General features: G+C 42.4%; 1 protein-coding gene across 1 annotated transcript; it reads right to left on the bottom strand.

Moving 5' to 3' along the window:
• Positions 1-1,389: 1,389 nt before the first annotated feature.
• On the bottom strand, positions 1,390-27,551 carry slc6a17 (solute carrier family 6 member 17). The gene is made up of 12 exons (XM_037773513.1): positions 27,170-27,551; positions 20,503-20,900; positions 16,005-16,162; positions 13,041-13,167; positions 10,412-10,593; positions 9,519-9,629; positions 7,502-7,743; positions 7,182-7,374; positions 6,830-7,022; positions 6,557-6,716; positions 4,825-4,987; positions 1,390-4,738 (listed from the first exon to the last, which is right to left on the bottom strand). The coding sequence occupies exons 2-12, from the start codon at positions 20,801-20,803 to the stop codon at positions 4,376-4,378; spliced, it is 2,193 nt and encodes a 730-aa protein (XP_037629441.1). The 5' UTR covers positions 20,804-20,900; positions 27,170-27,551; the 3' UTR covers positions 1,390-4,375.
• Between the last annotated feature and the right edge of the window lie 288 nt (positions 27,552-27,839).

The following is a 27,839-nucleotide window of genomic DNA, read 5'->3' as shown; positions in this document are numbered from 1 at the left end:
AATAAACAACAAACATACTAAATGCCAATATCTTATTACTGAGCACATTTGAACCGATGACATATTTCAACAGTGTGTTTTAATGAAAGAGGCAAAGACCTGCTGTGCCTGGAGAAGTGGGAGCTCCTTGGCGAAATGTGGCAAACTGTGAATCATGTATTAAAATAAGATTAGACTGTTATCAGGCCATTAAATAGGCGCTATCGGTGGTTATAAGCACCATAGATGTGGGTCAGTAGGGCCCTGCTACACCTAATAGTAGGTTTTATCATCTATTCACATGCTAGATCACCGAAGGAAGGTATAAAAGACGAGAACAGCGACCTCTACAGACCGTAGTTGTTATGACCGGAGCAGAAACAGAAGCAGTGGGAAACTCGGGGTCTGAAAAGTGAAGCCAATGCTAAAGTGCCTTAAACTTGCATTCTTTCTAATAGCCAGCAGGGGGCGACTCATCTGGTTGCAAAAAGAAGTCTGATTGTATAGAAGTCTATGAGAAAATGAGCCTACTTCTCACTTGATTTATTATTTATGGTTTCAATCGCTGGTTTTAAGTCTTCTTCAATACAGCATGATGTTCATTTAGTAAATTATTTATGGTCCCATTTAGAGTCAAATAGACCATAAAGCAGGGTGCGCTTTAGTGGACGTGGCTACCTTTTGAATGACAGGTTGCTACCAAGGCGTTGTCCTGTTGCCTGGGAGTTGTCCGTGTTAACGTCTTACAACTTTAACCCTTTCACAGTGTTTTCAGCTCATGAAAGTTAATTATAACCATTTTATAAAATGTGTTATTCAGTGTTCGGTTGTATTTAGCTCCACCCTCTCGTGTCACTACTGGTTGCAAATAACCAAGATGGCAACGGCCAAAATGCCATACTCGAGGCTTTAAAACAGCAGCCCACAAACATTGGGTGACCAATGAGTGACGTCGCGATGACTACGTCCACTTCTTATATACAGTCTATGGCCAAATTATGATGTTTTTCCCTAAACTTAACTAAGTGTTTTAGTTGCCTAAATCTAAAGAAGCCTTTTTGTTTGTGTTCGTAACGTTTCAGTTTTACAAAATGTTAGAACGTGTTGCTTTTAAGTTTCGCTTCACTGTTACAACGTAGTAGGCCCCTACTGACCCACACATATGGTGCTTATAATGACCGATAACGCCCATTTAACAGCCTGATAACAGTCGAATCAGTTGCAGCAAGCCAGGGGTTTAAACATGTGGATGCTGTTTCCAAAAGACTATATAAACTTGTGTGTTTTGATTGTGCTCTCTCCTCCACACAAGTACTATAAGCTCAGTTTTGTCTCATGTGTTCATTGTGCAGATCAGTCTGTAGCTACAGAAGTGAAGACGGCGGTGCATTTCAGTGTGCAGACGTAGTATCCTCCAGCGACCCCCTTGGAGGATGCATGAATCAGATCATAACGATAATCCACAAGTCTCCTCATCTAGTTCACCCACACTGACTCTATTTTTAACTCATTGACTGGTGCTTTGATGAATCTCCTTTGTGCTCACTTTCCTGTGCTTCTTCCATAAATGTGCTTTAACTCTTTAACCCCAAAGCTGCAAGTTGAGTACAGGTGAGTACCTTCACCTGAGGTTATGTGCCATTTATGTAACAAGCCAATATGACCAAAAACATCTAGTTTCTTGTGCATGTTATCACGGTAGTTCTGCATATTTAGCGACTGAACAGGTTATAATCTGTCTGTGGCGTGTTTACATGTTCATTTGTAACATCCTTACGCATTCAGGATGGAGAGCAACTGCTTTTCCTGTGATTTAGTGGGAGACTAGTGTGGAAAGATTCCTTCGTTTTTTCTATTGTTTAGTTTGCAATGTATTACTACCCTTCTCTCCCTGTAATGCAGACTTTCTCTACTTAAAGAACATGCAAATCTAAGAAAGACAGGAGGGAAAAGAGATGATTATGTAAAGGTGTTTGTGGAAGATCAGTAAGGTATTATACGATTCATCACTTCAGTATACAAAACTATATACCAAGCAATATATCACAGCTACTGTAGGCGCTACTAAGTACTGTAGGCTGAAACCTGAGCAGATGTAAGCGGTCACATGACCATAACAGCGTAGGCATTGGTCAAGACTTGCATTACGTAAAATAGGGAGGACCTAGCATTGCCAGCCAATGGCATGGAAGTATCAATCAACACCGGTGTGATAACGGGGCAAAATAAAACATTATAACTTGTTAAAATGCTAAAAATGTCAAAGATCTGCCGTAGTTATACACAGGAAACAAGATGTTTTTGTGAAGTAGCTTGCGATGCATTTGTGTATTGTGCCTTCAGCCCCCTATCTCTCTCTCTCTATATAAATATTGCTAACCTGTGACAGCATTCATGTGATTAATGACAAAGCTTTTGTCAAAACCGTAGGCTACTTATTAACAAACAACTCCAGGGTCTCTACCTAATTAAAGTGCTCAAGTGAACGAGACGAGACGTTGGTCCAAACTCTACGCAAACGCACTACATGACCGAGAAAACAAACTGACAAAAGCATAAGGCAAACAGACAACAGAGATCCTGTTCAGGCACCATACAATGTGACTGACTGTGCTTCACACACTACATCTGTTCAGTCTCAAGTACTGGTGTTGTCTCAGGGAGGGGCCACAAAACACAGAGTCATCGGCTCCTCTGTTGGCCAGCAGAGACACCCAGTGGTCAAATCTGTGTATTACCACTTATTCCAAACATTTATATCACTGCACATTTTCCACATTATAACCCCTAAACATACATCGTCATACAAGATTATACGTTACAAAAAAAGGCTTTAAGTTTTCACACCTCAGTTCACAAAAAGACATCAAAGTGTAAATTGTAGTGCTTATGAAATGATGGTCACAATTTGAGGAATGTATAAACCCAAACATCTTCCTCTTAGGGCTGACGTATGATAAATCCACAGGCAGTGAACCTCTTGAACATTAGAGATATATATTCTTGTAAAATGTCTCATCTGTGTACTGCAGAACAAACAGCCGTGCAGGTGGAGCAGACAAAGCAAGGTGTCCGCTCTCCTCCTCCTCCACATCAAAAGAGGATCTGTATCTATGGTGCGTTGCCACGGCTCCCCCTAGGTAACGCAGCTCTATTTTTAAAGAGGCAGGGTCACCGGGAGCTCTCATTCGGCAACACACATTTTCCAATTCCTCCTCGGTCTGCTGCTTATCTCTGCTCCTGCACTGCCACCTCTGCCCTTCTGAGGCATCGATTCAAATGGAAACGCTTGATTAAAATGATTGATTCAAATGGAAAAGCTTTGTCTAGACCGGCTGCGACCGGAGCAGCACAAAGACGACGTAGTGCGGTGCTGTTTGGCGACAGCTCCAGCCCCTCTGTTGGTCGAGGTTGATTAAAATATAAGTGCTGCTCTGTTAAGGCTCAGAGATGCTCTAAAACGATAGCGGGCGTTTGTGCTTCGGGTGGAGAAGAAAATGAAAAGGGGAAAAAAGTTTCCCCTCGTTTCGCACTACTGTGGTGTATATACACGGTTTACGGTGACATCTCGGACAATTGCACAACACATATGTACAGTATTCTACATCGGTGGGGAAAGCGGGGATAGAAGGAGATCCACAGTTTTACTTTGACTGGTTATTATTGCTGATGCATGATAGGCACGATAAAGATGTAATGTGCTTGTAACACTGTTAACACTACCAGAATCACTTATACATACTGTTATGGGTGCATCATTTTGTTTTCTAGATGAGAAACGTTCTCGTACGGCGATACAGATCATGAAAATATAATTTTTTTCTGAGTCTCCTTCCATCCTAACCCCACAAATAACAATCTTCTCCAACTCAACCAGAATAAGATGATGATCTCCTATAGATCTAGGAACATCCAACTGTCTCAAAAATAACCTCCTCTAAACTGGTGAACCCGCGGTTCAGTACAACGTAAAGCATGTTAGCGCTGCACACACCTTAACCTCGGCTAATTACAAAACAGCCTGTATCTGAGCCCTCGGTGGACCTTTCTGAGCTTCATTCCTGCATCTGTCCCTCTCTCTCTGCCCCTGTAATACGTTGACAGATGGATAAAGGTTGTCATATCTGGTGGGACTCACATTCTCATCATCCCTTCATTATGGTTGGGATTGACGGCAGCATGGATCCTACGGCGGGGAAGAAGGGAATCACAGACAAGGAGCGTTGGGGCAGAAAAGGGGGGATAGAGGGACTCAGCTCTGGTAGTTAAGGTGTGATGAACGCTGCAACAACCGGCATTGGATTTTCTCTCCTTCCTCCCTTTATTCCTCTGTCTCCCTCTCTCCAAGCAGGGCTGGGGTCGTTTAACGGACGGGAGGATCTATGAGCTCACTGGATCATAGCTCAGACTCGGGCGAGCCGATGTTCTGGTAGCCCGTCTTGGTGCTGGTGCCGTAGTTGGTGTTGGTCATCTCCTGGGTGCCTCCGGGGCCCAGGTAAGCGCGGTGGGCGGGCATCGGGGACGGAGCCTCGCTGGGGTTCTTACTGAGGATGAAGCGCTGCTCGTCCTGCTCTTCAAGGTTGGAGATGTCCTTCATCATGCCCTTGCGGTAGGAGACGGACAGCTTGTTGGAGCCGTCGGAGATCAGGTTGAAGTGGCGGACGATGTAGACGAGGGGTAAAGGCAGCATGGCCACTACGATGAGGGAGTAGGCCATGGCTAAAGCCCAGGGAGGGTAGCTGTGGAAACTCTCTGCGCCCTGGCAAACAAAGAGAGCAAAAAGAAGAGGATGAGGAAAAAGATTTTCTTTCTTTGTGGAAACACACATAAACAAGAGCAACTGACCTCAGCCTCCACCCAGGCGTTGTATCCTGCTGGACTGACAGCCATCTCGATGACAGTGGCGCCGATGAGCACCACCAGGATAGCCGGCGACACGTACCTCCACATGTAGTAATAAAAGGAGTACGGCCTGAAACCAAGCATGTCCTCCAGATCCTGCATGAACCTGCGAATAAGTGAAAGAAGGAGAGAGAAATCCATCTAAGTATCCCCGTTACCAATGAGCAAACATGCACAACACCAGAGTCCTTAAATGAACTGCACCCGTCATCACAGCTACTAATCACACCTGTGCTTTTTCCTAGTAGGTCAAAATGTCTGCTGTGAAAAAGCTCCATTGTTGGTTGATATCTGTCCTGGCTGTGTCTGGAATTACTTCCCCTACTACTTTTTATATAATGGACACTCTATTGTGAGTAGTAAATTCAGATTTTGGACACTCATGAAGCATCATCATTTTGCATCAACACTCACAGGTGAGTGTCACATGTGAAGCATTGTATTGTGGGATTGTTAGTAGAAAGTAGTGCACATAGACAATACTTATTTGTTTGAGGGCAATATATAGTGTATAAATTTGCACACAAATTTGATTTGAACACTCAATGGATAGTAAATGTTGTGCGTTAGATATTAAATAGGGAGTGATGTTGGACACAGAATCCTACAGCCATACTAGTGGCTCTGTGAGGTTGTACTTGGGCACAGCTGCTTTGAGCTTAACGCTAATGTCAGAATGCTAACATGCTCACAATGACGTTTTAGCAGGAAATGTTTACTCTGTTCACCATCTTAGTTTAGCGTGTTAGCATGCAAACATTTGCTAATTATAGCACTAAACACAAAGTAGCCTACAGCTGAGGCTGATGGGAGTGACATTAGTTTTGCATGTTCTCATCCCTTGAGCTGCTAGCATGGTTACAATTAGTTAGCGTCTAGATGTTGGTGAACTTTCCCCTTTGAATAAAGGAGTGCTGCATGAATGAGTCCTAAAACCTGGAAATGAGTTAGCATTCTTCCGTTCCCCTCATCTGGAAGCCAATGGGGTTTTTGAATGGGTTTTTAGTTAGATGTCTGAAATAAGGTCTGTGGTTAACACAAGCTGAAGAGATTTTAACATTTTGTTCTACGACATAAAACACGTCAGTAAATATCCCACTCGTGAATTTTAAAGCTTTAATTACGTGTCTTAAAAAGGCGGTTGCTAACAAGTAGCTAAATTAAACCACTAAACGCCATCACGCCGACTCGTCCGTCTTTACAGCCTCATTGCGTTTATACTCGCGCTCATGCAACCGTTGTGTAGTTTGTTTATAGCCTAACGTTAGCTTTTAACTTCTGGCAATCGCATTCACGCTTCAAAAATCATAAAAGTGGTGTTCATTTGTGAAGATTATCTTGCTGAACAAAACTTGTAAGTATCATAAATGTTTGTTTACCACAGAGTTTATTTTCTGCAATAATCCAAAACCCAATGGAAAAATCCCATTGGCTTTTTATCGAGGGAACCATCGAGGCTAACTTCCTCGTTGGCCTACAGAAATACGTCATCGCTGCACCACTCTATAGTTCTCGGACCCTGGTCGAAGCTGGCCAATGCTACGCTATGATTTGCACGTCTGCTTTCGGAGGGGCGGGACTTAGCGAAGGGTCAATTGACCAGACACTGCAAATGTCTACATGCTGCCTTAAAATGGATTCAATCCCAATCAGTCTACATATCCAGTTGAGTTACCTCTTAGTGCCGTAGATCCAGGCCACAGAGATGTTCTCCAGGATCACCACCACAGTGAGAGGCAAACCAGCCGAGTAGTCGTCAAACATGGTGACAAAGTAGTTCCCTGAACGCTGCACAAACAGCAGGCCCAAAAAGAAGGCTATGACACAGCAAACCACTGAGAAAGAGAAGAAGAGGAAGAAGAAGAAACATCCAGTGAGAATCACAAACACTTTTAATTTCATCAAGTACAAGACATTTGTGTTTGATAACCAGAATGAAGAGACTCACCACACAGGATCTCTTTGCGGATCTTGAAGGCGTCCAGTATGGGTGTGGTGATGCCGGTCATGGTGCCGATCATGCTCCCCAAACCCAAGTTGATCAGCATGAAGAAGAACATGACGGACCAGAAGGGACTGGCAGGGAAATGTGTCATGGCCTCTGTGAAGGCGATGAACGCCAGACCAGTACCCTGAACCGACTGGAGGAAGGAGAAGGAGGTGGAGGTCAAAGGTGGCTGATGATGGTTATCTTATATATTAGGACAACTTGTCGTATATCATCACTTAAACACGAACTACATCTTGATATCTAAACACATCACAATCTCATTTCAGTGTGTGATTTCTCCCGCTCTGACCTTGTTGAGTTCGTCCTCCAGCAAGCAGGCGTCCAGGCCCAGCTCGCCGAAGCCGTCCTCCTTCACCGTCTTAATGACGCCGTACATCTCTGTGTAGTCCTGGCTGGACAGGTGGGAGAAGTTGATGTGAGGAGGGATGAGCTCTTTGCTCAACACACCCGTGTTCAGGAAGCCCAGAATCTTCTCTGCATTACTGCACATGGAAGATAGGAGATGTGGAGAAGAAGGACGTGTTAGTGAGTAAAGGTGGTGTGATGGTAACAACGGTGGCCAAAAAGAGATTGGTCAGGTCAGCATCGGTTACAGTACGACGCACTCACTCGACGACACACTTCTCGTTCATGACATTGGCCTTGAACCCCAGGACAGCAAACACGACTAAAGTGGCGAGGATGGAGGTGACGAAGTTGATGGTGGAGACCAGCGCGGCATCAAAGTGGCAGTTGTTGTCTCGCTTGTTGTAGCTGGAGAAAGCGATGACGCCTCCGAAGCCCAGACCGAGAGCAAAGAAAACCTGCGTGGCTGCTTCTCTCCACACCTGCGGCTCCAACATCTTCTCCAGCTACAGAGGAGAATGGGGAAAATTTTTGTATTTTATTGTCATTTATCCTCTCAAAAAAAACTTTAATGTTGATGTTATCCCCTCAAATAGCTTAATGACATTCAACACTTGACTGAAGCTACTGTGAGAAATACACCACCAATATAACAAATTGAAAAATCTGAGAAAGAAGAAAAACCATATCTGGTTTTATCTCTAATATAATATTTTTTAGTTTGAATAATTAATAATGCAAGAGTAACAGAGAAATCCACGTGTTTACTCCTGTTGCAGCAGATAGCCCAACTACTAAATTCACATTGTATGATCATATAGAGTAAACAACACAGTACAGGTTAAAATTTTCCGTGTGATTCTACATATTCACCACTAGAGGGGGACATCAACCCAACACGAGACACCATGTGGATATTAATGACAGTTATGTGTGAGTGGATCTGACCATCAACCACTCACGGCTGAGCAGCTCGCACAGACAAAGTGTCACTTATGTTACATATCTGTTTGTTTCCCATCCTTTTTCCTCAAGGGACCCGTGTTCTATCATTGAGTAAACTGACGACCCCTTACTAAGAGACATAGTTTTATGGATATTTCATATTATATTCAATGCATAACAATAAAAGTACAGAACAACTGATAAACTGTACAATTAACCCAAATAGTGACACAATAACTGCAGGAAGTTTGTGTAAAACGAGCAATTTGGATGAATTTTGAGCAGATTATTTCCTGTGAATATTGCATCAGATATGAGATATTTTTAGGAACTTTTAATACAATTATTTGTCTATATTATGTATATATATATTTTTTAATTTTGTAACAATCATACAGAGGCTACTTAGTTCAGTGTCAAGCTTTAAAAATAACAATTTAATTTAGTTTTCTTCACAGAAATGAATGAAATGCTCAGATATAGGCCAACTGTACATATCTTATGTATGTATTTTTATCTATTCAAAATGTACCTCGAAGAAGGATTTTTCACGTATTCAATACTCTTATCAACATGGGAGTGGACCAATTTAACAACACAAAACAATGACGAATATTGTCCAGAAACCCTCAAATCATAACATGGCAAACTGCAGCCCAACAGGCAACAACAGCTGTCAGTGTGTCAGTGTGCTGACTTGATTATGACTTGCCCCAAACTGCATGTGATTATCATAAAGTGGGCATGTCTGTAAAAGGGAGACTTCTGGGTACCCATAGAACTCATTTTCATTCACATATCTTGAGGTCAGAGGTCAAGGGACCCCTTTGAAAATGGCCATGACAGTTTTTCCTCATTTGTTTGTAGCGTTATTTAACCTCCTTCGTGACAACCTAGTATGACATGGTGGGTACCAATAGATTCTTTATTTTTTTCTAGTTTCATATGATGCCAGTATGTTCACTCTAGCTTTAAAACTGAGCCTGCTACAACCTAAAATATTGCAAGTTGCGTTAAGAAATTAGTGGTGTTACAACTAATTTGCGTTAATGCATTATTATCGCGTTAACTTTGACAGCCCTAGTAAACTGTATAATTGTCTTACACCCCTTAAAAAATCAAGAAGGCCTTACAACCCCCCATGAGATTAAGACTATACTTTCACCTCCAGCACACCACAATTACATTGTGGAGAACCTCAGCTAAATACTGCATATTGTATTAGTATTTGTTATGTCTAGGTTCCCCTACACTGGGGACATAACAATTGTGAAAATCCAAATCCTGCTGAGACGACCCTGTGTAAGAGTTGCCTCTTTTTAGTTTTTACTCTCACCTTAGGGGTGAACATGTGAGCGATGCCGTCCACCGCTCCCTTCAGCATCAAACCTCGCACCAGGAAACAGAAAAGCACCACATACGGGAAGAGAGAGCTGAAGTACATCACCTAAGAGAGAGAGAGAGAGAGAGAGATAGTCCATTACAGTGTTGCCATGGACACGCTTCTCTCTGAGGCCTCACACATGGAGGAGGACCAAACTGCAACCACGCGCACACACACACACACACACACACACACACACACACACACACACACACCCACACAATCAATGAATCAATCCCCAAACTGCTTTGTGTTCGCTTGGCACTGAATCTGTGAAATCTTACCAAATGTGGAGAGAGGACTCCTTGAGGTTTGGAGAGATGAGTCAAAAATCCTTCCTACAGCATTTCGGGGAATCATTGCAGTACTGACGATGATAATTGGATTACTACGTTTAATGTTTATAAAACCGTGTCAGACCTTGGCAATCGGTGTATTTTCCTATTGAAAATGTGGGCTGGATGTTGCGCTGCGGTGCATGACTCACTCTCTGGAAGGAGATTACAGGATGTTGTTGCAGTTGTTGCCAAATGAAGCATTTTCCATCTGCATCCTGAACCGGTCTTTGCTTGGTTCAGTTCAAGCTTATTAATGTTGCATGTGTCTCCCTTCCATAATATAGATGAGATCCAAAAATAGACTAGTGCTGATGAGAGGCTTTAGCGTCTCACCTTTGACTCAAAAGCATTAGCAGAGTGAATAAAACACTCACTCACTGATATGATATAAAGCTAGATTTGTAAAGCTTTTGTTGAAATGATGCATCTTTATGTAGAGTCTGGTGTGGTAATCTCTCTGTATTTGTCAGGCTCGGCCCCTGCTGCGAAGCCATGGAGACCCCGTACCTTCCCAGAGGACTGGATGCCCTTGATGACAGCCAGGCAGACCAGGATCCACGCCACCAGCAGGGACAGAGTCATCTTCCAGTTCAGGCCGCCCGTGTCGTCGATGCTGCTGGTGATGTTGAGAGTCTGGCGGTACCAGAAGTAAGTGGTTGCCGAGCTCTTCTCACACTCCGGCTCCACGACTACAACGAGGAAAAGGAGGGCAAATGGCATAAACAGTACTGCCACAGTGGAGATATACATAATAAATTATGGACATACATTTTGGTTAGAAGTTTTAAAGGAAACTTTAAGTATTTCTTTAATCTTATCTGTCAAATAATGTACTGAAGCAGTATATTTTGCTGAAGAAAAATGAGCAAAAACCACAACGTCCAGGTTTCAAAATATGACTAAAAATACAAAAGTGTGAGCAGAAAAACATACGTGAAAGTATTAAAAGTAAGGTACACATCATGCAGAAAGGCCCCTTTTAAAATGTTGAATTCATTGATTTATTATTACTGGAGCGTTCATGTTTAAGCATTATCTTAATGTTGACTTTTAGCTAATTAAACTATGTGCACTGCTGCTGTGTGCTTAAATTATACTACGTAACATCATATGACGAACGGTTCATATGAAATCTTACGAAAAGTTATTCCTCAATTTTCGTGTTTTCCTATAAATGTCCAGCAACACTTGTCAATTTCCGCTCATTACATGCATTTAGTCTTTTCAAAATAAACTTCCGTCTTCACAGGAAACAACTTCCTCAGGTTTAGGCAACATAACTATTTAGTTAGGTTTAGGATTGTGGAAGTGGCATTACTTAAGTGCCTAAGTTCCGTGACTCACACGGAGTACGAACACCAGTCTCCTGAGCAAAAGGCTGGTGTTCCCGACCTCCTCCCTCCACAGTGTTCGTCGCTCTTTTTACTTTCTGGTTCACAATTATGTGAATTACATACGAATTGATTTCACTGGATACATGTTAAAATATATGAACTTTTCGTAAGTTTAGCTACAAACTGTGTGTGATAACAGCCTGAATTATAACAATGACTCATATTTTTAAATCTATCTTACACTGCAAAAAAAAGTCAGAAAAGCCTTACTTTATTTATTTTAAAACCAAGTGTAATATTTCTTGATTCAATGCAGCATTATTCTCTCTTATTTCAAGATACTGACACTCATTTCTAGAAGACTCTTTAAATAAGTTCATTCGTATTAGAGAAGAGTTGAAATTATCAGATTTTTGAGACTAAATAATTGACAGACATGACTTGCTAATATGGAGATTTTTCAGTGTATGTTTTGAATGTAAAATCGTAAAGATGGAGTTGCATTTCTTTTCTCATAAAACATTTGCAAAGCAGATTTTTTTAACACTTGCTGTGCACTCCAATACCCATACTACCATACTATCTAGTATGCCAGAAAACGATTTAGTATGTCCCAATACATAATATGTCAAATGCAGTATGCCAGAAATACAAGGATGCCCTACTACATCTGGTCGCATTTACCAGTATGCAAGCCAGTATGCTTTTCTGGCTATTCTGACCCACAATCCTCTGCCCAGCAGCTATATGAGCAAGAGGGTCAAAGTTCAAGGTGCAATGTTATGATGAAGTAGTATGTCCCAATTTCATACATACTTTATGCAACAGTACGTACTTTGTAAGAGCAGCTGCAGTACGTACTAAAAGTAAAAAGAAAAATATGTGAATTGGAACGCAGCCTTGTTTACATCCATCATCACCAGCTTGTGATCTAATTCTTGCCTGCCTTTGCTGATTAATTGCTGTGTTTCTTGGTGCGTTACCACCACCTCTTGTGTGTATATATGTATCGTGTCACCCAAGTGCGTGTGCATGTGCACCTCTGTGTGCGTGCACGAGACACACAAACTGGGACCCACGTATTAAAACATCGAACTCCACGGGGTACCTTTAACCTGCAAAGTGCCTCTACCTGTCAGATAAATGTAGTGGAGTAGAAAGTACAGCAGTACAAAGTAGAACAAATATAAATGTACTTAGTTACTGTACTTCTATCTCTGCACATAGCTTAACTGAATCCTAGATAATCCACAGCATCCTCGCTGCCTCCGCAATCATAAGCACAGTTGACATCCTGCCCTCTAATGTTCAGCTGATGCCCTTTACTCCGCCAGAACCAGCAAGTGCCTCCACCACAGGCTACAAGCCGCCAGCCCTTCGAGGTCCTGACACTGCTGGCTGGGTCGTACCATCTGACCGGCCTCGCCAACAGAGCTGCTCTGTGGGATGATGTACACGGCCATCCCGACTATGGAGAGCAGCACGAACCCTTTTCTGTTAGCCTGCAGAGGCGCTGCTGCTGCTGCGTGACTGCAGATCCACAGCGAGGCGGCAAGCTGTTTCAATGCAAAGACACGTTCTGCAGCTTTAAGCACCGCCCTGCGTAGCCTGTGTGTGTGTGTGTATGCATGCTGAGATACTCTGCTGAATATGGAATAGTCTTGCAGGACTCTGCAGGCATTCATTTTTCCTCTATGTGGTGTCGAGGGCTCTATTGTATGGGCACTTGTCTTTTGCTGCTCATCTCTGTTATACAGTAGCTGCAGCTGCGTTGAGCGGTGCATTGCGTGTTTTACACTCACTGGCTTGTGTTCCATTTCTCACGATGGGGCATTCGGCCCAAGGCAGTGGATACTGGAAAGACTGGAAGAAATAGAAGATGCTCCATCCGATAATCACATTATAGTAGAGGCCGACGAAACCGCAAACCTAGGGGGGAAACGAGAGAAAACCGCAATACTTATCATTCCTAAAATACAATCACTAAACTACACAAGCAGCACACACAGGGGACAAACAGCACGCAGTTTGTTGAGGTGAACGCCTCCTCTTGAGTCAGGGCGCAGACGCTGGGCACACAGCTTAAGATGGAGTGTGGATGAATTATTGAGCTGTTTGCTCTCACCAGCCGAGGCCGGGGTCCTCTATGACGAGGTATTTATAGCTGCTGAATCTCCCTCTGCAACATCCGGGCTGCCACATGCCTCACTGCCCCAGGCCAGGCCTCCCCCCACCACCTCTTCTGCACTAGATTGATGAAATCACGATCAGACGGACTGACAAACAGTCGCATTCGATCCCTGACTGACTGTTTTATGCTGATGGGATGGGTGCATACTGGGTCACTACTCCTGCAGATGATGGGGACAGATTATGACAGTAAGCTACGCTGGTCTTTTTGCACGTCACTCGTTGTAAAATACCAAGAGGAAGTAATACGAGCAGGCAGAGGGGGAGTCCAGTAGACTGAACTCTGCAGCACGTTTGTTGTCTCTGCACATAACATGTCCAACTCTCGAGTGGAGAAGTGAAAGTGAGAAAATCTTAGATACAACACCAATCCAAAAGGCATTTCTTCAAATCACGTGTACAATAATTATGGTACAACGTTACTGTTTAAGGCATTAAATAAAAGGGATCATAAATGATCACCAATTTAGGTTTATAATCAATAATTTAATAATGCTTAACAGATCAGTGATAAGCCATTAAAAGATAATTAAAAAACGTTTATCAGTTTGTGAGTCCACAAAAGGTCTCTTAGGTTGCTGCGCATCCTCTGAAATTGTAGCTCTGTTTATTGTTTTACAGTCTCAATGGCTGACTGGAAAACAATATGTCATGAGTTTTTCCACTAATAATAAGACCTCAAATATCAGTAGGTCATTAATAAATCAGGTAGGCACTCAAACAGTTCAATAGGACAGGATCCTTTAAAGAGACAGGCGATGGAGAGAGAGCGGCTGTGGTCAACTTCACCTGCAGTATATTCCAATGGGAAGTTTTCATGGAGGGAAAAAGCATCAAAATGTCGATAGAAACTTCTCAAACCTCTCCTCCAGCGAAGTCCACCTCCCTACTGGACATTTTCCACGGTGAAAACCACTGGATTACATTGTAATTGACATGATTTCATGCTGATCTTGTGAATGAAACCACAATTTTACAGCCATCGTTTAAGCCTACAGAGGTTTTAATGTTATTAGTGATGTTTCACCAATGGATTTTGGGTGTGTGCAGTACATCTGGGGTCACAATCTGGCCACGGAAATGTTTTAATTATGAAGTATAACATCTTATTGCTGACCTGTGCACCATTAATAAATAATATTTAGGAATTTCTATAGATGGCAATGTTAGTCGGTTGGCCCACCACTTACAGTAGGTCCTGACTTTTTTTGGGTTGGGTGGATTTGGGGGATCTATTAACAGAAATGGAACATAATATTCATAACTATGTTTTCATTAGTGTAAAATAAACTGAAACTAAGAATGGTTGTGTTTTCGTTAGCTTAGAATGAGCCCTTCATAACTACATAGGGAGCAGGTCCTCTTCATGGAGTCCGCCATGTTGCTCCACCATGTTTCTAAGGTAGCCCAGAATGGAAAAACCAAACACTGGCTCTAGAGAGAGACTTTAACGTTTTACGTTACCTGAAGGCCACCGTAGTTCTCCGACACGCTTGTGAAACTGAGGTAACATGAGCCACAGAGTGTAAAACTGTGGTAGCGCCAGCCGCCGTCTGACTTCCGTTGCTCCTAAAGTAGTGTTATTATAGTAAGGATGGCCTCTGAGCGAGGCGAACAGCGTTACCACGGTTTTGCACTCGGTGGCTCATGTTACCACAGTTTTGGAAAGGCAGGAGTGAGCGTGGAGGGGTACTCAGTTGGTTGCAATCTGCAACCACACCACTAGTTGCCGCCAAATCCTACACACTGTACCTTTAACTACCAGATGGACTTCCATGAAATTTTGTATACAGACAAACATGTTCCCCCAGAGTATAAATTGCAATGACATTGGCAATCCCTTAGCTTTTCATCTAGCATACTATTCTATGTTAAGGCACATTGGGGACATTGTTAAAAGAAAACATTTATATTATACTTATGTTTAAAGGTACAATGTGTAGGATTTGGCGGCATCTAGTGGTGTGGTTGCAGATTGCAACCAATTGAGTACCCCTCCGCTCACTCCTCCCTTTCCAGAACTGTGGTAACGCCTTTCGCTCAGAGGCCATCCATACCTTGATAACACTACTTTAGGAGCAATGGAAGTCAGACAGTTGCTGGCGATACCACGGTTTTGCACTCTTTGGCTCACGTTACCACAGTTACAAGCGTGTCAGAGAACTACGGTGGCCTTCAGGCAACGTCTGGTTTGTCCGTTCTGGGCTACTGTAGAAACATGGCGGACTCCGTGAAGAGGACCTGCTCCCTATGTAGATATGAACGGCTCTTTCTAAGCTAACGAAAACACAACGATTCTTAGTTTCAGGTGATTATACAATGATGAAAACATAGTTATGAATATTATATTCCATTTCTGCAAATAGATCCCCCTAATTGTTACACACTGGACCTTTAAGCAACACTGGGGACATTGTTGAAAAAAAACAATTTATATAATATTATATTAATATTTAATGGGAATAAATAGTGAAAAACTGTTCCATAACAACCACTCACTCCCACCTTATGCCACGTTGTAGAGTGCGATCAGTATGATGAGTTAATTGGTTAATGGGTTTATGTTTGTGCTTTACCATCAGACTGGAAACCCCGATGCCTCCCAGCTCAGGGTAGACGTAATTCCACACGCCGATGCTGCCACGCCTGATCCTCTGACCCACCGCCAGCTCCAGGAAGAACAGCGGGATGCCGATGAGGATGAGGAGGATGAAGTAGGGCACCAGGTACGCTCCTGAGACAGTGGAGGGACAGAGGAAAGAGGCATTACTGCAGAGTTAACAACTGCTTTGGTTATCTGAATGTTTGAAATCCATGTAGGACAAACGCTCATTGTAAAACAGCAGGCAACAGCATTGTTAAATTCTCTGTCAGGTTCTATTTTTGGAGTCTCTTTATTATCCATCCTTCTCTTCCTCCCCCTCTTCGTCTTCATTGTCACCACTTTTTCAGATATATAACCGTCTTTTTTGTGCAGGAAAGAGCAGAAGGCACTCGGAGACAACAAGTGACGTCCAGTCCGTCCTGCTGACGTCAGGACATGAAGGGGCGCCATGGAGACCAAACCATCCGCAGCCAGAGAGGACGGGTTCATAGTGACGGACAGCTGGGAGGAGCAGCTTGTCTCCAGACTAAAATCAAATGACTCGATCAAAAATACTGATCACGTCGTGAGTGGCTATTAGAGCTCACAGCAGACAAAGGAAACAAAGACAGGTACACAGTGGTGTGTTGCATTGTGGTATTATTATCTGTCATTAGAAGTGACTTCTGTGCTGCTGCCTACTTTCACTGGTCTTTGATGTCTATTCTGAGCAGCAGACACAGAACAGAGGACATCAAAACATGTTGGTGAGGAGATCTAGCTCAGTATATACATGGTTACCCACAGGATGATTCTGTTCATTTTAACTATAGGCCTACACTTTGACCTTTACTTCATGGAGACATCAATTTAGAATACATTAAAGTGGCAGTAGGCAGTATATGTTTGGCATCATTGGGAAAAAAATTCCATAATAACCTTTCAGCATATTGTAATTCAAGTGTTCTGAGAGAAAACTAGATTTCTGCTCCTCATCATGGCTCTGTTTTCAGGCTTTAAAAAAATCTAGCCCGTGACGGTAGACTTTGACCAATCACAAGCCATTTCATTGAGAGATCGTTCCTATTGGCTGTGACTTTCTCATTTTACAGCTAAACCGTGCACTACAAGATGATTCTGAAAAAATTTGAGGAGAGAAATAGGCATTAATGTAACATAATATTGATTCATATTTGATCAGCGCTGCCTAGTTTGACCGTTTGGTCGGAGTTTGTGAGTGATTGACAGCCGGCTCTCATAGACGGCAGCTGGACAGCAGACTTCAGTTCAGCTCTGACTGCTTGTTTTCCTCTGGTCTGTGAAATCTTGCAGATGCCGTTAGGAGCACTGGAGTACACAGAGGCACATGATTTTTTTCAGGTTACCTGTTTCATGTACTACTGTCACGATATAGCGACCGTTTTCATATTCTCTCCAATCTCGCCTACTGCAGCTTTAAATTTTAGTGCAAGTCTTCTACACTTTTACTAAACCTCCACTGTTGCGTGTGTTTTGTTTCAATTTACAACGTTAACCATGTGTTTAAAACTGTTTAACAACTGCAACCGTAATCGGGGAGGAAATACGTTCCTTCGAAATGTAATTGAGAATGAAGTTTAGTTGTATGGGAGACAGGGTTGCCAGGAGACATAAGCAAAATAGTACAAATTAATTATTTAAATTATTTATTTCTAGGGCAGGATAAATGTCTTCACTGCTTCACTGAGGAAGACTTGATAGAGGAGGTGAGTAAACCTGTCAACATTTCATCTTGTTGTGGACTATAAAACATTATTTTGTCTTGTGATTGATTGTTGTTAGTTGTTCTTTAGGATGATCTTTGTGATGAAATACAATAATTTAAACCTTCACTTAAGTAAAAACAATGAGAGGCAGAAAAAGAGGACGTATAATGGACAAAGATGGACAAGAGACAGTTTGTCCTCATCTCTGGAACAAGCCCAGACAAGACAATGCAGCACCTCCCACTGAATCCAAATCCAGCGGGTGATACACACACACACACACACAGACACACACGCAGACACACACACACACACACACACACACACACACACACACACACACACACACACACTCATTATGCACACATGATTCAGCTTTGTTATATCATGCATTTCAAATACCCTCTTTACACACACCTCCCACACAGGGTAGAACCAACAATGTCTGAAAGCTCAGGAAATCAGTATTTACTCTTCCACTTCCTCCATTTTAGTCATCACCACCCTCTCATCTCACCATTAAACCAGTAATACCGAAGAGATAAGGCTGCTAGAACAGCAAATAAAGACCAAACAGAAGGCTCTCACAGCGTTATAGCAGACCCCTCCGTGTTACCTCGTCTTGCTGGGGGAGAAATGATCTCATCTTGTAGCTGCTGACGGCAGAAGTCTGAGAAACGCTGAAGAGGCTTCCTCTCTGACTCGGACGATTAGTTGGGTAATTGGTTGACAGGACGCAATTTATCAGAGAGGAGGAGGCTGCGGCCCGTCAACAAACTGAGCAGAGAGGTGCAGCATCACCATATGGTTCCACCAAAAGTCAAATCATTCCTCAGTCTTAATAAATAATCTTACTTTCTATCTTTCTATCCGAGAGTTAGATGAGAAGATTAATACCACTCTCCCACATGCTGTTCTCGGCAAAAAGGTGAATAAGTGCATTTTCTAAAATGTCAAACTATTCCTTTAATCAAAATGAAGGAAGATGGAGGCAGAGAATAGATGCTATGTGTAGCTACGCAAATGTTATCAATCAAATTCTGGTCTAGCAAAACCCACCGATGATGAAGTATTTACATGATACGGTAAAACATAAAAAGAAACTTTATGTGAGATTTTCTTCAGGTAGGGATTTTTTGGCACCCAGTACTATTTGCACCCGACCCGGGCACACATTAGATACTGTTTATATGTACCTTATGTATATTTTTCTCAAATCTAACCATGTAATTTTGTCGCCTAAACCTAACCAAACTGAAAATAAAAATCAAAAAAACTATATTAGGTAGTTTAAGTGTAAAATTAGACTCTAACTTTGGCCTCCTGAGAGAAAGTCCTGAACACGACCCGTTCATCCACCACAACCTGCTCCCTGTACACACTTTGTCACTCTTTATCTTACTACTAGACTATTACTGCTAGACAGGGCTCTCTGGTTCTGGCAGAAAACCCTTCGTCGAGCTAACTACTGTTAATTTAAGTAGCAAATTCAACTTGTGTAAATAACTGAAAAGCTGGTAATGTGACTATTCTCAGCCGGGTGCAAATAGACACTTCCTTTATCACATCCTGGATTACTTTAGAAAAGACACTTTGCAGTGTGTAAGCACTGTCTTACTCCTCTTGTCTGCCTGAGAAGCAGCTGGTTAATGGTTCAGAATAATGTTGAACGCACTGTGCTGAGATGTTGTGGCAGTTTAGACAAGTGCAACGTTTTAAATGGTTGAAACTGTCACCGTTTGTCCTCGGATGAAATGTTTACATGCTGGTTAGAGTAATTGGGTTAGTGCTGTTTGTGTTTGTGAGTCAGATACAACAACAGAACGGTACTTATTGACTCAATCTGTTGGAGGGAATAAGAGCTGAATTAGTTTTAAATTATTTCTGTAATTCGATGCAAATGAAGGTTTTATGAGAAGTCAGCATTAAATTTTCCGCCAGAGACCAGTGGGCTTTCTCAATCAAATCATGACTCAGCAAATATAGTTGCCAGGCAGAGAACAGTTGGTGCCCTCAAATGGGGTCATGTTTACCATGTTCATATGAACGCCCCCCTCTTGTGGTATTCACAAGTGTAAAGTTTCTGAAAGCTCAGAGTTCACGAGTTGTGACGTGTTTGTTGATGTTGTCAGAAATGGCGGAAGCAATGGAAGTTAATTTTTAAGTTAATATATTGTAATTTGAGTCCTTTATTGTAATTCTTCGTAATTTTTATATGTCTGAGAAACATGTTGACATTCCCAACGGCCTCATCTTTCTCCTCTGTCATTATGTGTTTGCATTTCCTGCATTTTGTTACCCGCTTGCTAAATTGTCAGCCTCTGTGGCTTCTAGTCGCCGACAGTAACGTTAATATTGATGTTGCTTAGCAGCGGTGTTCTCACGACTTAACCCCATGAACGCCAAACATATTGTGAACACGAGTTTCATTTGAAGGCACCAAGTATCCTGGACATCAAGACTGTGGATGTGAAAATGCAAATCTCAAACAAAAGGATAAAATTGTTACATGCTATTACGTTAACTACTCCCATCTGGCCACTAATAAAAAAATAACAGCACTGACTCAACACAACATTTCTTTGTTAACAATCACTCGGCACCCTGAGGGGACACATGTTCCCCATGGGTGGCCCAATTAGGAACCGACTTCCAAACCCATGAAGTGTTTCTACACTTTGCACATCGGGCTACACAAAACTTTCTGTGATTCAGACACTGAAGTGTTAAAATGCATCCACCTACCTCCTCCGTTCTTCTGGCACAGGTAGGGGAACCTCCAGACGTTACCCAGGCCCACAGAGAAGCCCACCTGGGCCAGGATGTACTCCAGCTTGTTGTTCCAGGCTGGTCGGCCGTCCTCGGCGTCGGGGTCAGGGGAGGGGATCAGGGCCTTCACTGGAGCGGTGGAGCCGGGGCTCAGACCCATACTCATCTGACTGCTCTTATAGTCCATGGGGTGCTCCAGGGACAGCAGGTCCGCCACCGACTCAGTGACCGGCTCATTGCTGTGCTCCCGCTGGGTCACCTTGGTGTTCTTCGGCATGGCTGCAACACCGAGGCTCCTTCAGTTTGAAGGTGGTGGAGGTGACTGACTGGACGCAGGTGAGGAGGGAAATAAAGTTGTGCTTTTTTTCTTCAATCTGTGAAGAGAAATAGTTGGAGAGAGACAGGAAATGTAATGTAACTTTTTCTGCCTAAACCATAAAATGTTATCACAGCAGTCACACATGAGTCACAGGTGTAGGGCTGCAACTAACAATTATTTTCATTGTTGATTATTTTAATTTATTAGTTGTTTGGTCTATAAAATGTCAGAAAATGGTGAAAAATGTTGATCAGTGTTTCCGAAAGCCCAAGATGACGTCCTCTAATGTCTTGTTTTGTCAACAACTCAAAGATATTCAGTTAGAGGAGTAAAGAAACCAGAAAATATTCTCATTTAAGAAGCTGGAAGTTTGATATTTCTTTCTTAAAAAATTACTCAAACCAATTAATTTATTATCAAAAAAGTTGGCGATTAATTGAATTTAATAGTTGACAACTAATCGATTAATCGTTGTTGCACTACATAGGTGATGTTTTTAAGTATATGAACAGGGATGAACTGATTAGAATTTGGTGATAAAATATCACTGTGACCTCACAAAACACATTTTTGGCCATAACTCAAGAATTCACATGGTAATTATGACAATTTCACACAAATGTCTAACAGGATATAATGATGAAACAATCACAGACATGGATGTAAACTGCAACTTGACTGGTTGGCGGAGGCGTACAACTGTGAGGCAGTAATTCTAGTTTTCACTTTTTTCTGACTTTACTGACCTAGCGATTAATCGAGAAAATAATCATAATAATCGATAATGAAAATAATCATTAGTTGCAGCCCTCTACACAGTTGTGATCAGCAACTTTAACCATTTTGGTTCAGTATCATGTTCACTGATTTTCCTGTTTGCTAAATAGTATATAGAGTATTTTAAAATGGTACTTAAACTGCAGCACTTTAGAGCCATAAGCGAGGTATTTCAGTAATCCCCTTCATTATGGTGAATGAGACACAAATATTGAATTACAATCCATTTCACAGCAGAGCCCATTATACTAAAAGTTGAGTCATGTGAACAGCATGAACAGCAACAAGCAGTCTGTCAGTGTGACTGCTGCTCTCAGGAGAACGTAATAATGTAATAAAACTAAAGCCTCTAAGCACAAGTTTCATCGGTTATCATTAACCTCTGTATTTTTTTCTCATCACACAGCATTTCAAAGGCCGTGATGAAAGAGTCCAAGAGTCCAGTGCTCCTGAAAAGAGAAACCCGTCTGGAAAGTTATCGTCTCTCCAAGTTCTCTGGTATGTGTCACGTTTTCAGAGGCCCAATCCACTAATAATCCTACAATCCTGTGTGTTGTGCCTCCGCCGAGGGAAACTGGTGTATGTTATAATGTATAAGAGCTACTGTGTCAGATTCTCCAGCATAAATGAGGATTTTACTGTTATTGTTTTAACAGAGGAAGTAAGCCACCCAGATCCTGACATGTCCTGTCTTGTGATCACTGTAGAAAAAGGGCTAAACAATAGACATACTGATTAAAAGAGCTCTCCACAGATTTAGCATGGCACTCTTATAACACTGTCAGACTCACGATGGACAGATTGAGAATGAGCAAACAGTTTTGGACTGTGCTGAGGACATCGTGGGTTTATGTCTCAACTGAGAAATTAAAACTTATTAGAAGTGACGGACACAGACAGACATGATGAAGGTAAGGTAGGGTAAATAAACGCCATGTTATAAAGTTGTGGAACATAGAATATAGTTTGTTCGGAGCACATGTCTAAACAACAATTAGCAGCCAGTTACGGCTAAAACTACAGGACTTTAGTCACTTTAGACAGTTTTTAAAAAAGTATCCTACATTACCCGCAATGAGGTGGGTTACGCTAGCAGCGGCTAATGTAGTCTAGGTTGACCATATTTTAAAACCCCCAAACCGGGACCCTTAAAGCAGCAGTGGGTAGTAACGGAGCAAATATGATTTAAAAAAAGTATTTTTATAAAAGTTCACTATATCCTGACAGTAGTGCTTGAGACAGATAATCTGAAATAAAAATCATGTGCCCCTGTGTCCTCCGGTGCTCCTCATGGCATCTGCAAGATTTCACAGACGGGAGGAAAACCACCAATCAGAGCTGATCTGGAGCCTGCCATCTCTGAGCAGCTGTCAGTCACTTTCGAACTCCGATCAAACGGTCAAACTAGGCAGCGCTGATCAAATATGAATCAATATTCTGTTACTGTAATGCCTATTTCTCACCTCAAATGTTTTCAGAAACATCTTGTAGTGTACTGTTTAGCTGTAAAATGAGAAAGTTTGTGACCCAGCAGCCATGTTGAGATCAGTTGAGATTTTTGAAAGCCTGAAAACAGAGCAATGAGGAGGTGCAGGAGTCTAGTTTTCTCTCAGAACACTTGAATTACAATATGCTGAAAGGTTATTATGGATTTTTCTCCCAACGATGACAAAAACATTCTGCCTACTGCACATTTAAGTGTACTGCATGTTCATGCACATGCGTATGCACTTATGCACGCACCACATATGTGACAGAACATGATAAATGTCTATACAACCCCTGAAAACATGCATTATTATTATTATTTTAATTGTGGTGAAAACCGGTTCAATTTGGTAGTGACTGTTTAAAACCGGGACATTTTCGTGTTTTACACATATTTGTCAGGACTCGGGACAACCAGCTTGAAACCGTGACAATCGTCTGGTCACCGTAACCTAGCCTCAAGCGGAACTCACCTCTTTTTAACTCCACCCCAACACATTTTTGTGACATCACTCTCCTCTCACTCTCATCGCAGCTCCTTCTGGAGCCACAAAAGTCTTCATACAACTTTTTTTTTTCACATATACACTAGTGAAGTGTAAAATCTGTTCCCTTTAACTAGATGGTGGTTCCTGAGTAAAATAGCACCTCTGCTCTTTTATGATGTTAGAGGAGATGGCCTTGTTCACTGCGGGAAACCCTGTAAACACTGGTAGAGCTAATCCTTTTACATTAGCTGCAAGCACTAAACACTCAAAATGACAAGAAGACCGTTGACCCTCAAAGACTGTGAGACAGTTAGAATTGCACATTAACTTTAACTAAAGGTCATCTTAACAGTGGCCAGTCTTTGATGAATACTGAAAAAAAAAGCAGCTGTACAGGAGCTGACAGAAACCAGACTTTGAAGACAGATTTCAGCTGTCTGACTTTTCACTCTGGCAGCTCAAGAGCAGCGAACAGAAACCAGAGGTGTTTGATCTGGAGACCTTTAATCTGAAAACAGATGCAGCCGACTGAAATCACCAGAGCCGGACTTTTATTCAAAGTGACTTCTCAAAAACGGTTGCCAGTCGGCCGGACTCTAAGCCCACCCGGAGGCCGCACCAGCAGCACGCACATCACATTCCTCAACGGTGGCGCTGAGCCCCTGCAGTCACGACACGCAGCAGCTCCGAGGCTGAGAAGCTCGACATAGATCCAAGAACAGTAGTGACCTTTCCCACAGCAGTCTACAACACAATACTGAGTCACCATCGAACGCTCTCCCACGGAGGTGTGAACCAGTGACGTGCATGTTTGCAAACAACGTTTTTTGGGCCAAGCTGCAGAGTTTTAAGGTGTGCAGAGTGGAGTGGAGCTCTGACAGACTGTTTGCCCTACTTTTCTTATGAATGGAAATACTGCTATAGTTAGTAACAAACTGCCCCACTTACATATGGGTTAGGATGGTGGCGGCCTGTTGCACACAACTGGCTGACAGGATTCTCTCTCTGACTTTCTAATCAAGTGCAGTGAAAGTTTTCGATGTTGATTTGAGCAACTTTCAGAGCTTCACAGTATGTGCTGACACAGATGGCACATTACAGAGACGGCAGGACTTCATGTACAGGGCAAGATGGTGTTACAGATTATGACTCAATCAGAGGGAAACATGGTGAGTGGCGAGAAGTGGTGGAGAATAAAATGCATGAAATTAGGTGTTGAGGAAAGAAGAGAACATTAAAGTGTCAGTAGGCAGTATATTTTTAAATAAAAAATCCATAATAACCTTTCAGCATATTGTAATTCAAGTGTCCTGAGAGATAACTAGACTTCTGCACCTCCTCATGGCTCTGTTTTCAGGCTTTACAAAATCTAATCACAGGTCATTTCAGAGAGAAAGAGAGAGAGCGTTCTTATTGGCTGTTCATTCAAAGGAGGCGGCTATCAATCACTCGCAAACTCCAATCAAACGGTCAAACTAGGCAGCGCTGATCAAATATGAATCAATATTCTGTCACTGTAATGCCTATTTCTCGCATAAAATGTTTTCAGAAACATCTTGTAGTGTACTGTTTAGCTGTAAAATGAGAAAGTTTGCTCCACCTGGTCGGCGGTGCTTGGTGTTTCCTCAACTGATCTCAACAAACTTTCTCATTTTACAGCTAAACCGTACACTACAAGATGTTTCTGAAAACATTTGAGGTGAGAAATAGGCATAAATGTAACATAATATTGATTCATATTTGATCAGCGCTGCCTAGTTTGACCGTTTGATCGTAGTTGGTGAGTGATTGACAGCTGCTCATAGGCAGTAAGGCTCCAGCTCGGCTTTGAAATCTTGCAGATGCCATTAGGAGCACCGGAGTACACAGAGGCACATGATTTTGTTCAGATGACCTGTCTCGTGCAGTACTGTCAGGATATAGTGACAATCATAATCACATTTGCCCCAATTCTAACTACTTCTGCTTTAATGTAAAGGGAAATATGCTGCAGAGACTGAAGTATTTACTTTTCAAAGAAATGGGAGTGGTGGTCCTGCATGGTCCCCATGTGACCAAAGAAGCCTCCAGGGAGGCAGATGTTCCTGTAACTATATATCCTAATTCTCCATGTAGACAGTTTGGTGCTGATGATGTAACAGCACAGGTTCTTCTCTGTTTCTCCTGCAAAGATCCACTCCACTTTTATCTCGTCTGGTTGCTAAGCAATGGCTCTTCCTGCTGCAAAATTGAAATGCCATCCCCGCAGCATCAGTGGCCGCCTATCTCTCCTCTCACCATCTCAATCGGACAGACATGATATCCCCCCGAGGATTGGCTGCAAATAGCATGGAGCCGCTGTGGCAGGACTGAGGACGGACAGAGGATGGATAGATGTGGCGGCAAAGCTGGAGGTTGATGGGAACTATTGCAGGGGTCAATCATAGAGGTATAGCAATCACAGAGAGAAAAGTGTGCCATTGTAAAATATACAAGGGGGTGTGCAAAGCCACTCAGGAGTGGTGATGACTCTCATCCTCTGTCTGGTGAGTTCAAGCTTCTCCCATCTGGTCGGAGGTTTATGGTCCCAAGGTGTAGAACAAAGCGCTACAGGAACAGCTTTGTTCCAGCTTCAATTGTTCATTTAAATAAGTCCTAGCAGCTTTTGCATATATTTATGGAAAGTTTATCCCTTTTTTCACTTTAATGTGTCTTTTTTGTCCTTATATTTCAGTGTTTTTTTATATTGATCTTGTGGCCTTCTTCTTTTTGCTGGGTCCTGATCCCAGTAAGCCTTTTGAGTACTCTTTGTCATGTTTTTGGTATGTCTGTCTCTTGTCTGTGCTCTTCCTTATTGTCAATACGGATGCCCTCTTCTATTTTTACTGCAAAACAAATCTACCTATGGGTACAAATAAAGTCACCTGAACCTGAACCTGAACACAGTGATTCTGACAGGTACAAAACAGCACCTGCATGGCTGCATGTTCAGGCATCCCTCAGGCCCACACACACACACACACAGCTAGAGGACTCAATTCAATTCAATTCAAACAACTTTATGAATTATTAATATAAATGCAAGTCCATTTACCATTTACCATCCTGAACAACACAGCGATTTTGACAGGTAAAAAACAGGCACCTGCATGGCTGCATGTTCAGGCATCCCTCAGCTCCACACAGCTCGAGGACTGACTCTGTCCATGCATATAACCTCTGATGCCTTGTCAAGGTCAAATGAATCTCATAATTATAGCAACCCAGAGATGCAAACAGCCCCAATGAGAGTCAGCATGTGATCAGCAGCCCCCTGCAGAATTGATCATATTGGAGCCAAATGGACACCCATGTCGTCCAACATGGAGGATTAATGAGCGTCAATGTTGCGGTGAAATCACCATCTGTCAGGTGTAGAGGTGGAAGAGACCTTCGTGTCTATCAAGTCATTTTAAAAGGCTTTTTTTTATTATATTATTATCGTTGATTATTCGAGCGATGCACGACAGCACGGTTTATTCTACACAGAGAAACAGACGCATCTCTAAATGGATCAAATAGTGAAAAATGGTTAAAAGAGCGTTGATCTTACCGTGTGCGTAATAATGTGCAGATTTTGACGTCCGAGTCAGGCTGCCAGTGTGGATCCAAAGTGAAACGGTGTTTTCATTCAGCCTCTGTTGTCTCCGTGTACAACATCTCTCTCTCTCTCTCTCTCTCTGCGCGCAAAGAGATGCGAAACCAGCTTCCAGTCACACGGAGCGCATGGTGCGTAAAGTGTGACGCAGGGAGCTCAACACCACACTGCAAACAAGTTTGCTTTATACTGTAAATGACATTAACTTGTGCAGGTATATAAAAAGGCGTAATGCAGCTGTTTTGGTTCCTTTTAAGGATGGTGTGCTCTGCTCTGCAGCAGCTCTGTGCATGCCCACACCTCTGGTTTCCACGTGCTGATTGATGTGCTGTGTGTTGTGGGGATAAATGAGCTCCCCATAGTATACTGGAGAAATTACCATGGCAAGTCACGACGAAGTCTGACGCAGGTTTGACTCACCCGCTCGTGCACACGTCAGCAGCTGATCAAAAATAAAAAAAAACATCTGCAGTGTTCACAGGATGATGATAAGAGCATCACACAGGTAGCCTGCAATCATCATCTGATTGAATTTGCTGCTTGTGCAAATGGTTGTTTGGATTGGTCAAAATGCTTTCCCAGCAGCGATAATGCCAATTATGATAATGATTATTTATTTTATTCA

The sequence above is a fragment of the Sebastes umbrosus genome, chromosome 6 (genome assembly GCF_015220745.1).
Source record: "Sebastes umbrosus isolate fSebUmb1 chromosome 6, fSebUmb1.pri, whole genome shotgun sequence".
NCBI lineage: Eukaryota > Metazoa > Chordata > Actinopteri > Perciformes > Sebastidae > Sebastes > Sebastes umbrosus.
The sequence above is the reverse complement of the archived record's forward strand: the minus strand, read 5'-3'. Positions and strand labels throughout refer to the sequence as shown.